Source organism: Falco peregrinus, chromosome 11, assembly GCF_023634155.1.
Source record: "Falco peregrinus isolate bFalPer1 chromosome 11, bFalPer1.pri, whole genome shotgun sequence".
Classification (NCBI taxonomy): Eukaryota; Metazoa; Chordata; class Aves; order Falconiformes; family Falconidae; genus Falco; species Falco peregrinus.
This window is the reverse complement of record NC_073731.1, coordinates 17,551,621-17,569,284: the sequence shown is the minus strand read 5'-3', so window position 1 is coordinate 17,569,284 and position 17,664 is coordinate 17,551,621. Positions and strand designations below refer to the sequence as shown.

General features: G+C 36.0%; 1 protein-coding gene across 4 annotated transcripts in view; it reads right to left on the bottom strand.

Moving 5' to 3' along the window:
- Positions 1 to 17,664, bottom strand: part of SRBD1 (S1 RNA binding domain 1) — a 128,394-nt gene that overhangs the window by 101,364 nt on the left and 9,366 nt on the right. For 2 of the 4 annotated variants that reach the window (XM_055816359.1, XM_055816360.1), the window contains exons 7-13: positions 16,124 to 16,290; positions 14,668 to 14,785; positions 14,391 to 14,529; positions 11,463 to 11,559; positions 9,920 to 10,055; positions 5,686 to 5,789; positions 745 to 852 (exon numbers count right to left, since the gene is read on the bottom strand). In XM_055816359.1, coding sequence (XP_055672334.1) covers positions 745 to 852; positions 5,686 to 5,789; positions 9,920 to 10,055; positions 11,463 to 11,559; positions 14,391 to 14,529; positions 14,668 to 14,785; positions 16,124 to 16,290 — 869 coding nt within the window. The remainder of the gene's footprint in view (positions 1 to 744; positions 853 to 5,685; positions 5,790 to 9,919; positions 10,056 to 11,462; positions 11,560 to 14,390; positions 14,530 to 14,667; positions 14,786 to 16,123; positions 16,291 to 17,664) is intronic. The other 2 variants (XM_055816361.1, XM_055816362.1) reach the window with 2 other exon arrangements.

Here is a 17,664-nt window from a genome sequence, read left to right as displayed (position 1 = left end):
TAACTTACTAATTCATAGACTTTTTAACATATTAATTCATTTAAATTATGTGGTACACTCCCATGAAAATACTCCATTTAATTCATGTTAGTTTGACACTAAGTGTTAAGTTTCCTTCACATTTAGAACAATATTATAGATCTTACAAATGACACTTTGTCTGATGACATCAATACTACAGTATCACCAGAAATAAGTTCACTGACTTCTCTAGAGCCATCACAATACCCACAAAATGGTATCAGACTAATGCTATGACTGATCTGTTCACCACAAAGTACAGATGACAAACATGAGGGACTTCCAATCACAAGTCTTACTTTGCTAGTTTCTTTGAGACAGGTAGAAGAGAAGGAGTCAGAACAATGTCACTGACAGTACTATTCCTGTGACTTGAAGAGATGCTGGGAAAATTTAGTGAACTAGTGGCTTACGTTAATTCAAAGAAAAAGATACAATTGTTATGGTAATGTAGATCTAAACTTACTTTATTAGATAAATGTACAAGCAACAGATATGAAAACATGTAAAATGTGTTCACACAAAGGCCATTTTTCTACTGTAGCCTAAACTAGAGAGGGTCACAAATTAACCAAGACTACATAGTTCATTTCTTCTGTAACCACAAAGGATTAAAAACATGCTGATATTTTCAAATGGATAAAAGACATTCTAATAAAAAAAATGGGGAAGGAATTGTTAAGAAATTGGTAGTACGAAAATACACGTTCATTCTGGGCTTACCTGAATTCTCTACAGAGTAGAGGATATATAAGGCGTTTATATGCATCCTCTACCGAATTTCGTAGTATCCTCATCAATTCTGCTTTTAAAAATTGTTTTGGTCTCCATCTGCAAAAGAATAGAAAAATATTTTAACAACATACACCAAAACTCAGATAAAAAGGGAATTTTCAAAAAAAAGACTTCTACATTGAGTGTAGTGTCCTATAAATTGCAGAATTACTACAATAATGCGGCAATGAAATCATAGCCTCAAATACGAATGAAATGAGAAGTTGCTCATGGCTCTACTATCAGACAAGGCCTATCTTTTTTTTTTTTTTGTAGGTATTAGAATGCAATCATATCTTATGTTTTAAAGAAAATATATAAAAAAGTTACTCTTCATTTTGAGAAGTCAAAGCTTACCACAACTGAATGAAGAACTTGGCTCCATATTACCATTAGACTTACATTATTTGTTATTTCTCGACACACTACAAAAATGACTACATCCTCTATGAGTGTCACTGCAGAGCTACTGACGCAAGGCAACCGTGCCAAGAGCTAAACTAACATTAAACAAACCCAATTCAAATTTCATTTGGAATGCTTTGAGTATCTATATTCAAACTCAAAATGACACCATCAATTTTGCAGCAGTCCTTAAACAACAAAACCCAAACAGTTTGCAAACGATTTTTGTCTTTTACTTCTTGCTAATATATTTGAAGTATAAATAATATTCTGGGAAAAGGGAAAATTAAATAAACAATACCAAACACAAGACTATGTCCCAACTTTCTCCAAGGCAAACTCTTTGGAGCATTCTGTTTTTTTAAGGAGACTGCACAGTGGTCATAGCTGTAACAACGATTACTTAAATTCTGTCCTAAAATACACCTCAGTTTCAAAGCTCCCCAAAACAGAGATCCCAGATATTTATTCCATTGATCTTTTCGGTTTGGGCAACATTACTTGGGGGTGTGTGTGATGTACTTGAACAAGCACAACTGACTCACTGAGATTGTCCACCCAATGAGAAAGGAGAAAGACGGAGCAAACACAGCCAACTGTATCATAATCAAACAGAAGTAAAGACAGTGAACATTTTCTGTTACAGTCCACCTGTTTTTTATTTCTTTTAAAAATATTGATAACATTCAGATTCTTGTTAGTGTATTTTTTTTACATGCCTGACTCCCTAACTGCAAAGTGAGATATATACATATTTTTTAGTAAGTTTTATAAGTTTTTGTGGTTGCTTGGTTTTTTTTTTAATGCAACATGATAGAATTATGCCACTTGATAATGTGTCCAGGTGCAAGCCTAGGCCAAAAATAGGACTGAATTTTACTTTTGACTTTGTTTACTTGCACTCACTCAAATACTGGGAATCCTAAAGTGCTTGTACCCAGACAGCTTTTCAGTTGTTTCAGGGGATCTACAATTTCCTGAAACAGCTTTTCTAAGTGTCTGTGCATATAATAGTTGAGAAATGTGTGATCGAGTCAACATTGCATTAATACAGACAGACATGGAAGCAGAATTAAGCTTACCATTTAGTTTTACAACATTCAGAGTTGTGAGTCCTTAGCCACATGACCTCATCACTTTGCTAACAGTTTTTGCAAATAGTTCTATTATACTTATTTGTAACTAGAGACTCTTTCCATACCTATATAAAACTGGTAAAGGCTTTAAAGCCTCTTATTGCCATCCAGTTCTATAAACATGAAGTTTTTACAGGTGGCAAGTATGACTACACTCCCCCAGAGAGTATCCTCAGCATAAATATGAATGAATTTGGAAACCTGGCAGCTGTTTCTCCCTCTCTTTATCCATTCAAGCCAGTTCGCAAACCTTTCCCCTGTAAATAGGTTATCACAGCAGATGTTTTTATTACCTGCCTATATAAGTAAAAATTATTTAGACAACATTCTATTAGAAATTGCAACAAATGCAAAAATATCCAAACAATAAGTTCAATCATAGAAAATACTGCATTTTAATCATTCCAGTATTTCATGAGAAATGAGAAAAATCCACTTCGCTGCAAAAAACAAAGCAAAAGCATGTGTGTATATTTTTAAAGATCATTGCTGCCTAGTTAAACTTCCCTCTAAGAACAGATTTTTCTTGATTATTTAATCAAGAGCTGACTTTTGAAGCCCTTTAAATAAAGCCCTATTTAGAAAAGCCCTGTATAAATATTATCATCTTACTCTACTCTTCAGCTCTCCACGTGTGCATGCTCACAACCAGGACCATACCATAAGCATACGTGGCTTACACTAATGATACACCTTAGAGGGTGAAACTATACATCAACATAATTAACATAGCCCACGTTAAGAACCACTAGTAGTAATTAACAACTATTCCAGGAAAAGCACAGCTAGGCTTTGTTTTCCTTCAAGACATTATATGAAACGTACCAAATTGGTGACCACAGATAAAACATGCCTTTAAGGCCTGTACCATGGCCTTTATACAGAATCAGAGTATTTTGTCTGGAAAAATGGGAAGAAAAATTATCAAACACCAAACTTAATTTTCAAGGTTGCAATTCCACTTTGGAACAAACTCTTGCCCCTTCCCAAGGAGCAACTCTATGTTGTCTTTACACTCAAAGCCAGCTAAGCAGCCCCTCTCCGGTTGTTTCTCATTGATTCTTTTCCTGTGTCCCACTTCACAACCAAGTTTTTGGGACCAGTGCAGCTCTAGGGTTAATGGAGCTAGGTTCACTGTCAAACCACACAGATGCCATGTTCTGGGGGAAAATACAATACACAGGGTGAGGCAGAAGGGTTTTCCTTAGTTCTCAGCACAAACCCAAATTTGAAGAAAATATGGATGCTTCTACAGGATAATAGATATTCTGAACTCGCAAAGAAAATACAGTAAACTTATTCGAGAGCATCTATATAGAGCTCAATGCAAAAATGAAGAACTCTAGTCTTCCAAATCCACTTTGCTTCTCAGACACTTTTAATGCTAAAAGATTTGCCACAGCACACAAAGGTCAGCATATTCGCTACTAATTCAGTAGGCAGTAGATGATATTGTTTTGTTGCTAGAATACTGGGCAAACTCCGTAGCAAGGTGGCATTTTTGGTTCTGCAACTGATTTTAGGTGTGACCTTTAGCAGATTAGTTAATACCTTTGCAAAGCTTTGCAATCCTTGCCTCAAACAAAAGTTCTTAACCTTCTGCTCTCACCAGTAAATCAATACAGTGAAAATAATGCAACTCCCACCCTTGGACAGTGATTTTCAAGCTTGCAGGGCAGAATGCACATTTACTATTTATCAGTTTGGTCACACCGTTGTCAACCTAATGAGGAAGATCAGAATCTGTTCTAGATGTCAATGCACAAATATCCACTAAAATAATTCCTTTGGAAGTTTTCTGATGGTGCAGAAGTTGTCCTTAAACAGTAAAAAGCCATAATCACATATAGCTTCATGAATGCTAAGCATTAATAAGTAGTTCCATTTCCAAGGTCAATATTCTTATCAACTCAGGATGACTCAGAAAAGTGTAATCAACCAAAAATATCTCAATTTACATCCCACTTTCATTTGTGTAGCAGTGACAAGCTGTTCCATTATCTGTGGCTCACAGTGCTTCCAAGTTCTGTCATAGATGCAGTAAAAGCAAGACTGACAGATATGTTCTGCCTACAGAATATACATCTTGCAGGGAGTTCAGAAATTCCATTGCAGGTATTAAAAATAGAATGATACTTAGGTGTGTTTATGAATCCTGATACTTCCCCCCCCCCCAAAAAAAAAAAAAAAGTTACTATTAGTCCTAGATCATATTATGTTATGTTATCTGGCCAAGCAAGTATTTTAATTCTTTCAGAGGCTTCCATGTTGGAAGCAGAACTATTAGATTTCTACAGTGAAAAGGAACATTTTTACCAGATCCCTTTCTCGGACTTGATGTCAAAGAAAAATACAAGTTAAAGCAGTATCACAGTATACAACTTTGTACACTAAGAAAAGTGCATCTTTTCCTATCTTTTTTCCTCCTTTTGGTTATTCAATTTTAATGCAAAGGTAGGAGTTTCTAAGACATCTCAGCACAATGCACCATGTCTCAAACTACTGAGAAAGACAAACCTATCTTTAATACATACAAGGAAGAAGCACAGTTTGAATCACAGTATTCTCCAACACAGGACATCAAGATACAGTTTCCAAGAAAGACTGACAGAGATATTGCACAAAACATATATTTAACCTAAACCTTTGCAAAAAGACCCTCAAAATTATGCAACACTGAACATCTCACTACAGGCTTAAAGAAAGCAACTTGTAAGAGCCAATCAGTAAGAAATAAAAGAATCACCCAAAATTTAGAGCCCAGTTTTATAACTAACTTACTCAGAGATCAAAATCCAAGAGTCAAGATACACTATCACAGATTGAAGACAGCTACATTTAAATTTGTCTATTAAACCCAATACTTTTTAAAACATGCAGTTCCTTGCATTTGTGAAACCCAAAGTTACGTACTGCACTGATCTAAAATCTGAGGTAGTCCTCTTTAATTGTTGTAATCAGGCATGTGAAGTTATTTTTAGAAGTTAGAAGTATATTCTATTGGATTCTACAAATTCCTTTCAGTAAAGACTACTGGATGTGATGCATATTGCAATTTGAAAATGCATTCATACTTCATCAGCCATCACATTTAAAAAAAAAAATTGATTGCTTTAAAAATGATGCCAGAACTCCCCAAATACAGCCAAAGGCACAACCTTTTTAGCATAATACTACAACAATTGGAAATACAGAATAAGAATTATCCACTTGCTAATTCCATTTAATCTAATAAGTATTCATTTAAATTGTTCTCTTAATGCAACAAGACATGTGAGGTACATTTTGGTATGCAGCTGTCTATAGAAAAAAAAAAGATATTTCTGAAAGAATATGTATCCATGCAGACCTTTCATTGACACACCACCAACAGAATTCATTCTTCACCCCGTCAGGAATGTTGACCTTCACTGTCAGGATCTTCAGATTTTCCCCTCGGTTAATGGCCAGAATCTGAGTGCAAACATAAATGGCAGAGACAGATGACACACAGAATATCCAAAAGATAAACTTATCAACATTTGTGTACGCACTTGCTTGACATTCTGTAGAAAATCATGATGGTGGTACAGTAAATCAGTTCACAAAGTACTAGCACATACAGATAAAATCCACAATTTAAACACAGATTAAATCATGCCATGGCATAACAAATCATACATTTTTTCCTGGAGTCTGCAATCTGAAGATCCAGTTTATTTTAAACACACATAATACAAGTCAGCATAAAATTATTTGATGGAATAATCTTGTTTAATAACCCAAATTCAAACTCAAGAAATTAATTGAAAAGTGATTCCAAGCAGAATCAGAGATCAGAAAGGGAAAAAATTAGTCCTATGCTTTAGGCTTCATTTTTCTTCCCGAGATCAAGCCATATTTAAAATTAATTAGGAATCAGAACTTGTGACAAAAAGGTGATCAGTTAGTTTGAAAGAGAATGAATTTAGGGTTATTCATGCCTAACTCATAAATAGCTGAAAATATTGTATACACTCTTTACATTAATATTAACAATCCAGTCTTAAAACATATGCATATATTTCTGGCAAAGTCTTGTGTACACAACTGCATATTCACGATCTAAAGCTAAATCTGGCTGCACACATGCTATATGCGTACAGACTTCGATTTTCAATGGAAGTCTGCGGCTCTATATTCACAACCAGAATCACAGTGCAAGTGGTGGATTCTGGAGGATACCGGTGGGTATCTACTAGTCTAATCTCATTATGAAGATGTTGAATGCTCACCTGAAGTAGGCCTTAGAAGATTAGAGAAAACTCACTGGCCAATGGATTTTAGAAACAGAGTAACAGTTAGAAGCAGCTACAGATAAAAGCCATATTTTCAGATTTCATTTTCCCCTCCAAAATACTTCGAAGTAGAAAAAAAAAAAAAACCAAACCAAAAAAAACCTGCTAGAAGTTGACATTCCTGTATGACTACACATGTTGCTGTATGTAGCAGGCCCTGAGCACTGTCACAACAGAGCATTCTGTGTCAATCATGAACTTTAATTCAATCACTAGCTAACTCAGACATGTCACATATGTTAAATACAATGGTTTAAAATGACTCCAGGACATAGTACCAATTTATATTCCTCAGCCTTACTGCTCCTGTGACATACCAGGCCTGACATATCATTGAACAACAAAGCTAATAATAAAGATTGCATGTGAAATATTATAGTATCTGGTACCTTGACTGCCAAAGCAAATGTTTTCATGTAGAGATTAGAAAGACACATTTTAACAAATCAAGTGCTTTCACATTTATTCTGATATTATTTTTTTAAAAAAGAGAGAAAGTTAAAATGTCAAGCTAAAATGAAATCAAGATTATGCTCACGACAGAGAATGTATCTGATAGAATTATAATGTCATCATTCAGCATGCTGTTAGCGGGGTCAATATTTGCATCATGTTTTGTTTCCTGGCACTCTTGTCTGCAGTATGTGTCAGTCACCTGAACTTAAACCAGCTGTACTGCAGTCGCTAATATTATTTACATTTTTATTCTTAAACAATCTGCCTATTCTGAGTGACGTGCATTCAGAGAAGAATTATCATCCAAGAAATGCTGAATTAAGAAAGTAATTAGCCCATTTCTCCCTCTAAAATAATAAAGGTAATTTTTTTTGTTGGTTGGTTTTTGTATTTTGGGGTTTTTTTTGTTTGTTTGGGTATTTTAAAGTGACAGGTTAAAATCTGGCTGTTCTAGAGAAAGAAATCTTTCAGTTCTGGAAAAAACGCTCAACTGTTTCTATGTACAACTGGAACAGATCCAGGGGAAGCATTAATAAAAACAACATACATTTTTCAGAAAAAGCAAGAATAATTGATCTAGTCACAAGATTCATCAAACCTTAGTCTGTTTATCAGATAAATACAACATTCTTCATTTTGCACAACCCTCTTCTATGTTGCAGACAGACTCACAGAGTAAGTTCCATATATTTTGCCAAGGACTTTAATTTCCAGTTCCTTTTTAAGTATGAGATTCAAAATAGAGCACTTGCCTCAAACTTTATACTTTATTCATGGATTCTTTTCCTCCCACCAGTTTAGTCATCTCCAAATAGAGAAAAGCAACCCCAAGGAGTACACAAACACGGAACCATTTACAATTAGTCAAAAATTCAAATAAACTCTTGAAAGATTTTTTCCCTTGATTACAACAGTGCTGGTATAGCTACCCAACTACATCCTAAGAGAGTCCAGTCAGGTTCTCCTTGTTGCCAAAAGGAAGGAACTGTGTCTGAACCTCCCAACAGCAAAATGTTCCAGCTGGAAACACCCACAGGTATCTGACCGTGTCAAAACCTGGAGTCAGGCTTTTTAAACAAGGTTTCTTTCTCATTTCAGGTTCAGTATTTTAACTTTTTCAGTCATACAACCTGACTCCACGCCAGTCCCGATTATTTCATGGCATGTCTAAACACCCAAAGTAACAATGGCACAGAAAGTAAACCCCAGAACTACAGCATGTGCAACACCAGCTGCAGAACCAAGCTGCAGCTTAGTGCACACCATTTTAACTCATTGCAACACAGGCTGCAAGATATGCTCATAGCTACAAATGTTTTGGTCATAAAGATACAGTTTATTGTCTTACAGGTAACAGGGTAGTCTACTGCCCGTCCCCTTCACCTACATGTAATCTAGACCAGAGTTAGGGTTTTACACAGACCTTTAAGAATACTAGCACTTCCATAGTCAGACAATGACCCCTTTCAGTGCAGAATTTTAGGGAATCCTTTATTTGCAACTCTGCAGAGATTATTTAAAGCTGATCTCTATTTCTGCCTCTAGCTAAACACATTGAGAACACTTGTCTGTGTACAGTCACACAAGGAGTAGAGAAGGTGTTCAAAACAGTGAATTCTGCAAGTGTTCTTCAAACACAGCTATTTAACCTGCAGTCCTGAGGGATTAGTAAATGTTATAAACACCTCTGAGCTTCAGGCTTCCCTGTATCTTTTTTAGGTATAACCTGCTTCTAAAAATCCTGAGCCAAACCATAGAATTTCTTCACTTGAAGACACCCATACCTCTCCCAAAACACGTTCAAGAACACATTTTTAACCAGATTTTTGAATGCAGAAAATAAGTATTTCTCCAAAGTCTTAGGTGAAGGAGAAACTAAAGACTTTTAGGTATTAAAAAGGGTGGTTATAACCCAAGAAAACAAGAGAGAAAAAAATGGTAAATTGCATCAGTGGGCTAGTAAGGTCAGGTAATAAGGGAAATTAGAGGTTATGAGAAAGCCTTTTGGAAGTACAATACTAGGGTTTAAGCTTAAGAAAGAAATAGCAGGTAAAGAAAACTTTCTTTCCTTATTTAATCATCAAAACACAGAGGGGAGACAAAAATGCCATAGAGGTCTAGGCTTAGGATAACCAAAGACACTTCACAGCAGGTAATATTAATTACTTGCAAGACAACCCCCTTTTTGGGGTAGTGCATGGGATGTTCCCCTGAGCTGCTTTTGTAGGTCACCTTCAATTTCATTTTTCTGGATCCTTCCCTGATACTTCTCACCAGTTTCACCTGACAGGTTTGGTGTCAAATGGCTCAGTGCACTCTCAGTGCTGCAGCAAATATCCAAAAGAAACAAACAGTAAGTTTATCCAAGTTTGCTTCAAATACACTCCAACCAAATAGCTTCCACTAGTATGCAACCACTATCCCAGTCTCACCTCTAGAGACCATAAATTATCACTTAGCCTTTATCCCCCTCCCAGTAACACTTGCTATGCGCTTGTCACTAGGGGCAGGAAGGGAAGACATGACACATGCTGAAAATAAATCACACCAGTATTGAAATCTCAGATACATAAATCATATATATTTGTTTAATGAGAATTAAATAGACAATGGGCATACAAAATAAGCAGGCCTTTGCTCAGTTTCTTAATATGGAGATTAACAGTTTAGTCCTGCTTTTCAAGAATTTGAAAGCCTCTATTACCTTTAACTGAAAAGCAAAATCAAGTATCTTTAGAATCAGTTTTAAGCAACAAAATCCAAAAGCTATATTTAAAATCCTAAGAAAAAAATACAAATTTGTAGCTGTACCTGATGATGCTGAATGTTCTTTATATTACAAGAAAATTCATGGTACAGTTGGAATTTATCAATATCTTTTTCATTTCCACCTTTGGATGACATTTTTGCCAAGGCTGACTGGATACAAATGTACCTTTGCTGACATCTGGATAAAAGAAACAAATGTTAATAAGTATTTTAGCATAAAACTTCTACCAAGTCATTAGTGCTTTTATTAAATAAAAACGAAGTTTGGAGTCTGCTCAGTTACAACTTACACTAATTGCCTGCAAAACTGTATTACATATCTTAATGCTGAGACTGACATAACATATATTGATTGGAACATACCAAGAGAAGAAATTCAATCAGACCTCAGTAAAAGCTGCAGATGGCCCTTCTCCTGAAGGGAATGGATACTCAAAAGCCAGCATCTGCACTTGCTTGGTCAGTTATTTGTTCAACTTCACACAAAAAAAATTGGGAAGTTGCAAAAAAGTTATAGTAGTTATCCATTTTCAACAAATACAACATCTCTCTTGAATCTACCCAGCCTCAGAATTAATTTCTTGCTTTGCACACTTAACACCCATAAAAGTTTTCATTATTTTTAGGAGTCACAGGGTTCCCAAACAGAAAGCTTCCTGAACGCTCCTCATGATTATTATACATATAACATACCTTAGCACTGTGTATCCAATTAAGGAGCTTCTAGTGGTCAAAGGAATGAACGTGATAGTACATCCTTTACAAAACTACCCCTCCATTGAAATTATCACACCGCTGTGCTCTAGCCTTTTGATGAAGTTAGCCATTACTCATGATAAACAGCAAACAAGGGTCAATGAAACAGAACTGAGAAGATTCAAACTAACACCGCATGCTCCTAAGGCAGCACCTGTTCTTTGATAACCCTGTTCTCTGTCACAGATGGTACACAGCAGAGGAAAAAAACCCCCAAACTAACAAGCAACTATCACCCTGTCACACCAAGCCCCCAGACATGACAACCTTGAAGTCATGTAATATAAGAAAACTTAGATTCAGCTAATACAAAGGATCAGTAACTCCTTCTTTAAAAAGTCGTGTTTGTTTGCCTTATTGACTACCAATGCTAAAATTAACCATTACTGCACGCTAACGAATTCGACTGGTGTCGTCATAAATATTGGAGCAATAGCTTAAGCAGATGCACCTCTGAAAACTTATAGCTTGAAGGAAGTGCAAGGAGAGAAAGCTTTCCCTTACACGTCACTAACTGCAAGGGCGATCAAGTCTATATGGAGCAGAGCCCCAGCGAATTTTTCAGTCTTTGGGAGTCAGTGTCATGCCATGGTCACAGCAGATCTCTCCTCCACTGACAACCAGAAAGGCAGAAAGACTAATGAGTGTACCTCCAACACAAGTGAAGGAATGGACCTAAATCAATTTCACAGTAACACTATTTTCATATCACTAAAAAGACAAAAAAAAAAAAAAAAAAAAAAAAAAAAGGCAGTTACGTATCTGCACACTGGGAGACTGAATCTTACCATGCAACCAGGAAAGTTTAGGCAGTAAGAGTCAAACTTACAATTGCCTGATAAAATCCAGTGTAACTTTATCTTTAGCAAACATGTCAGCTAAAATATGCTGTACTCCGGCCTCTACTTCCTGGATAGTTGAAAGTCCTTAGAAGAAAAAACAGTTAATAATCGTAAAAAAACTAGCATGAAAAGTTACTTTACACACCTGCACATGCACTAAGAAAAGATATACAAGCTGAAAGAAAATTGATGTAAGATATCCAACTGATTTGTAGAAGTTTCAGTGAAGAACTCTAAATCATTCTAATTTTATTAACTAAGTTTCCTTTCTAAAACACCTGAAACAATTATATTTTTAATGAGCCTAAAGTGACCAAAGCAGTATTGTAAGTCAAAATGACATTAAAATAAGAGAAACAATTTTTTTTTTTTACTTTGATGCTAACAGATCCTGACATTTAGGATGCAAACAAACTATTTACAATTGTAAAACTGACTATTCAAATATCATTTTTTGAGGTTGTAATAAAATGAGTAATTGCAGCAGAAGTCTACACATTTTGCTACCAATATGGAAACTGCCTAAAATCTTTGCAGGCAATCCTCTTTTCTCTGTGTAACAGGTTTTGTATTTCCACTGGTTTGTATCAGGAGTTTGCACAGTGACACTTCTGAGATCACAGTACCTTCATTCTCTCCCACGAAACACTGTTCAAACAATGAAATTATAAAATGTCTCCATAGACAAAGTATTCTAGACATCTGGTAACAGAATCATCCAGCTTTACAACACACAGAACCATCCTCACTTCAAAAGACTGGAAGAAATGGCACAGCATTCTCCTTAGAACAGTGGTTGAATTGGACCAGAATCATGGTAATGAAATTAAACGGACATCATGTATTTTACATCAATATATCTAACCCTGTTTCTAGCAATGGTCAGTAACAAATGTTTCAGAGCACAAAGCAAGAATCCAAGAGTTGGCAGATGCAGCATTAACTGTGTCCTTCAACACAGATTATTTTTCACTCCGTTGTCTGATGAACTACCAACTCAAAAGAGCTTTATTAACACCATTTTAAAAGAAATGCATAGCCCTAATAATAATAATATTTGTAATGAATCCAGAATCCTGCTTCTGGTTGGGCTATAGAGTTACACATCATATAAAAAAAAAATAATAACTTAGCCCATTTTTAAGAAGGGGAAGCTAAACTTTCCTGCCAGAAAGAAAAACAATGTGACGATAAAAAAAGTGTTATTACATGCCTGAATTGATCAGAAATGGAATTTGGATCCTTACACCTATGAGTTTGTGTTTCTCGTGGTAAAAGTAATATTCATGCCAGAATACAAAGCTAAGGGACTTACAAGACATGTGTTATGCTGAATACGAATTAGGACACTCAAGTACCAGAAGTGTACATGGCAACACTATTTTAATTCTAGCAGAGAATTTCAATGAGACAAAATAGGCCAAAACCAGTCAGGATTAAAGAAATAATCCAACAGTTCCCATTCAATTAAGCATCACTCACATGGACATTTTACTGTGTCCATTACAAAAACACCATATGCTTGTTTAATTCGAGAATTATTTGACCATGCATACCTTCAAAAGGAAGAACAAAGTTTTATTTGCCTGCTTCCTTAACTTTGAAACATGAACTTCTGGTTTTATTTCAGTTCATTTTTAGTATAAGTTTAAAAACATTGAAAATTTAGAAGAATTGAATATTAAGATTTCATGAAAACATTCTGCACAGAAAATGCCTCATCCCTCTAAAAAAAATTCACTCTGATCTCAGGCTGTATATAGGTTGTCAAACGGGGTCCCAAGTTGATAAAAGTGACCCAGTTCATAATTTCTGATGAGCCTTTCAAATACAAACCATTATATAAACTTAAGCAACATTATTTTTAGCACAAAATTGAAAATAGGTGTACTGATTTTCAAAACCTATGTTTATGCTGCAACAAGCAGCACTTCCTTCTGAATGCACCCAAAATAGTTTATTTGAACTTTCACTGTGAAGATTTTCTTTTGGCTCTTTAGACTCTGCCAGAATAGTCAGATATGTGGTTGCAATATACTCCTGTATGAAGTAATGGCATATGCTAACACACAGTAATTAAACAATCAGAATAGTTTGTAACTGATTATCAATGCCAAGTTAGGATCAATTTATAAACAATATTTAAATGAAATAAAAGAACAACTGAAGTGGGAAGAGTAAGAGTGAGCCTCACTAAGGAGGTTTGATACCTTTATGTTAGAATTCAAAAAGTAAATGTTGGGGCAGGGAAGAATAAAAGTATGTCTCTATTTTAACATCATACAGAAGGTTGCAGCAATCTTCATATTTTATTGTCAGAGGTTGCCCCCTACAGATTCACCCATAACTGCACTCACTAAGAAACACAGTTCTGTAGTCTCTATGTGACAATCATATTGTTAAAGTTCTGCTCAAGTTTCAGAGATTACATCTCCAATCCCTACTGTCATTCAGCAAGAAAAACTCAGCCAATCGCCAAGGTCAGGTTTTAGCAAGATATGCTTTGATGGGTGACATATACTTGAGTACAGAGTATGAGCATAATGAGCCTCATTATCAAAAACCAGCACTGAATCTTCAATAAACAGTTTAAGGAAGAGTAGAACCATGGAGAGGTCTCAAGTGCGCTGAGCAGTTCCCTCTCTCTTACCAGCAAATCCAGATGTCAACTATAACGACTCCAGATTTCTGTCCCTTGTATACCAGAATTATTACTATTTACAATACAAAAAGACAGGAAAGGTTGGAGAACCATGGCATTAAATGTAAACTCTTAACACATGTTGCTAAAAGAACTGCTGAATTTAAAACAGTTGCATAACTTTCAGCAACATCAGAACAAATAAGAGTAATTCCCCTTTCAAAATATTTTCAGACATTTAGGACATTACTGCTCATAGAAGCAAAGCACTTACCTTTGGTATTGGGTCTAATGTAAGAAAAGAGATTGAGTTCCATTGGATTCTGCAAGAGGGAGAGAGCAGCAGGTTCTAATCCCAGCTGCTTGGCCCTCTGGGCTTTGGTGCCTTTACTCCCAGTTTTATAAGGTGCAGACTTAAAACAAACAAAAACACCATTATTAAAAGGCAAGGAAGTACTTCAGTCATGCTATGTACTTTCCATTATGCACCATTTAGTTACTCAAGATTATGTTTAAGCTAAGGATGAGCTGAAAAAGACTAATGAACTGACCACATGATCCAATTCTTCCAAAGTTCTGCAATTTAATAGTGCTGTTAAAAGGCATCCGGATAACTTCCCTTCTTTCTTCAGCTTCTGTATCATTGTATGTGTCTTCTTCGCAACAGTACTAAAATGCAAGAGATTGGTATTAACAGTCACATTTCACAGTAGATTAAAAAGGCTATTGATTTTGAACTTGTTTATTAGACTGCTGAAGCTCTCTGAAACACCTGAAGATTGTATCTCCTGCTAATCCCCAACAAACCAAGTCTGATAATCCAAAAGAGTTTCTAACTATTACTCTCTTTCTCCCATTAGTTCAAAACTGCATCAAAATATCCTGTGGTAGCTTCAACAAAAATCTTCAAATACTGATACTCATTACTGCTATATACATTTTTACATTTGACCTGGAAGCCAAATAAAAAGACCTTAAATTAAATCCATGCTTATGAGCACTTACAGCTGTAATTCTTATCAAGATAGTTCTGCAGCACCGGGTCTAGAGTACTAGATTTTAAACTCTTAAACCTACAATATGATACCTGGGCAATGCAAGCAGCAGAGGTGTTTTGTTATGATTTAAATTCCTTGTTCAGACAAGAACTCTCTCAGGCCACTTCCCCTCTTTGGAAAGAATCTCTTGCTAGGGTATAGTGGGGAGTACAAGGAGGAAGACACCTTGTTGACAGAACAGCTAGCAAGTCTGCTCCCTTGCCATCTCAAGAACACAGCCATCCAAAAGAGGGGAGGAATGAGAGCAGTCTCATCTACTGCTGCAGTAGGCTTTACTGATCATTTCTTTGCTGCAGTGGCCTGGGATAGTTTAGCCTGCCCTCCTGGTACATTACAGCCTCAGGTAGTGCTCTTCGCTAGAGACTTTGCTGCTCTCCAAGTAAGAAGCCAAGGGATTCTTAGTGATCTTTTTTCTAAGGGTACATCTTACATTTAACCAGGCTATGTACCTCCAGAACCTATAAACTACTCTTTTGGTAAGAGTTAGTTTCTCTGCAGTTTTAGTAAACTAAAAGATGGGTCATTGTCACAGAAGACTCCCTTCTGAAAGGAACAGAAGGGTCAATATGGAAATGGCCTCAAGCTGCACCAGAGGAGGTTTAGATTGGATATTAGGAAAGATTTCTTCACTTAAAGCATTGGAACAGGCTGCCCAGGGATGCGGTTGAGTCACCATTCCTAGAAGTATTTAAAAGATGTGTAGATGTGGTGCTTAGGGACATGGTTTAGTGGTGGACTCGGCAGTGCTAGATGAACGTTTGGACTCTATGACCTCTAAGGTCCCTTCCAACCTAAATGTTTCTATGACAATTACCTCAGTTTTAAACTTTTTTTCTTTTGAAGTTCCTTTATAATTGTAGTGTGTACAAAGTACCAAAATAAGGGACACAAAAGCAGCAGCCAGTTGTTACTTATCTCCCCAGACACCTCCCTGTATTAACTTACTTACCGCAGCTCTTCCAGTGTTTGCTGCACTTCTCGCAAGGCATCGGCCTCCAGATTATTGATGAGCTCCTTCCGATACCGAGCAATAAAAGGAATTGTATTTTCTTCTTGAAAAAGGCGAATTAAGTTTGCACATACCCATGGTTCAACATTTGTTATTTCTGACAAGACCTGTCAAAAGAAGAAACAAACAACAAAACTAAAGCAATAAAACCCACCATTTAAGACATTTAAGAAACATGATAGATTGCTTTAAACAGCCCCTCATTCAACATTCAAAACCACTCCTAGAATATTATGCTGGCCAGCAGGGACTACTGTCCTCCCTAAAACATGATGCCAGGTTTCCCATGCATCCAGCCACCACACTCAGTACTTCAGAAAGACATATAGCAACCAATGTTTCCAGAAACTTGAAACTACAGAAAAACAATGCAGAAAGAAGTGCCTCTTGGGAACAGAAAAAACAATAAAAAATATACCAGAAAGAAACAAAATACACAACAACTCAGAATTATTTTTTTTTTTAACAAACAGTGACATATCTCATGGTTAAACAAAACCAAAAAACACAAATCCAGAGGTGATCCAAATCCAACTCAACCAGTTTTTGGAAACTAGCATGATACTACTAAAGGTTTCAAGATGAACCAAGCCTCACAAAGTTAAACATGATTTTGTACAAATTGGGCTTTAGTTATAGTGTATCAATATGGAATGGAGAACAAACTACAAGTACCTTAGCTTAGTAACACTGCAACTATCACTGTTTGTTTGTACGTTGCTACAGTTACTTGCATAGATGGCTGATATAAAAGCCTTTCAAAAGTTTTATTCTGAAGCCTAAAAATATAACAACTCCTGCACAATCATATTCACTGCTTTTACAGCAGCAATATATAAAGATCAAATTCTCCATCCCCATTTCCAGGAATATTTTTGAAGACTCAAAAACAAAATATTACACCTTTCAATATAAGTACCAGGCAGTACTAAGGATAATGACTAGAATGTGTCCAATCTATTCTCATTCTGCTCATACTAGTCTTCCACAATCACACCCAGTCTCCAGAACAGGAGCTGTCCCAAAACTGTCTTCTTCACTGGAACAGCTTCAAAGTTAACATCCTACAACAACAAAGATGATACTTCCCTTGATGTCACTGTTATTCAATAAGCAATCTCCTCCTTGATAAAACTGTAAATTGATATACACTCTCAAATGAGTCTCTACAATGAAATGATCCACACTAACTATCTCTTAAATTCTGAAACTGTGCACAGGCATCCCAAATCTTTCAGCATCCCTTCCTGCAGAAGTTTCAGTTGAGCCTATCCACGGAAAAACCACGCGTGCTGGTAGAGGAGAAGTGTGTAAACTGTTACATGCAAGATTTATATACTAAGGACTATCAAAATCACAGATATTAGAATAATGTTCAAATTTTAAGTTTTAACAGTTACTAACCAATAATAATATTTATGCATGCATTATGACAATTTAAGCAGAGTTTAAATGACTACTAACAAGACAATGCCTTTGAC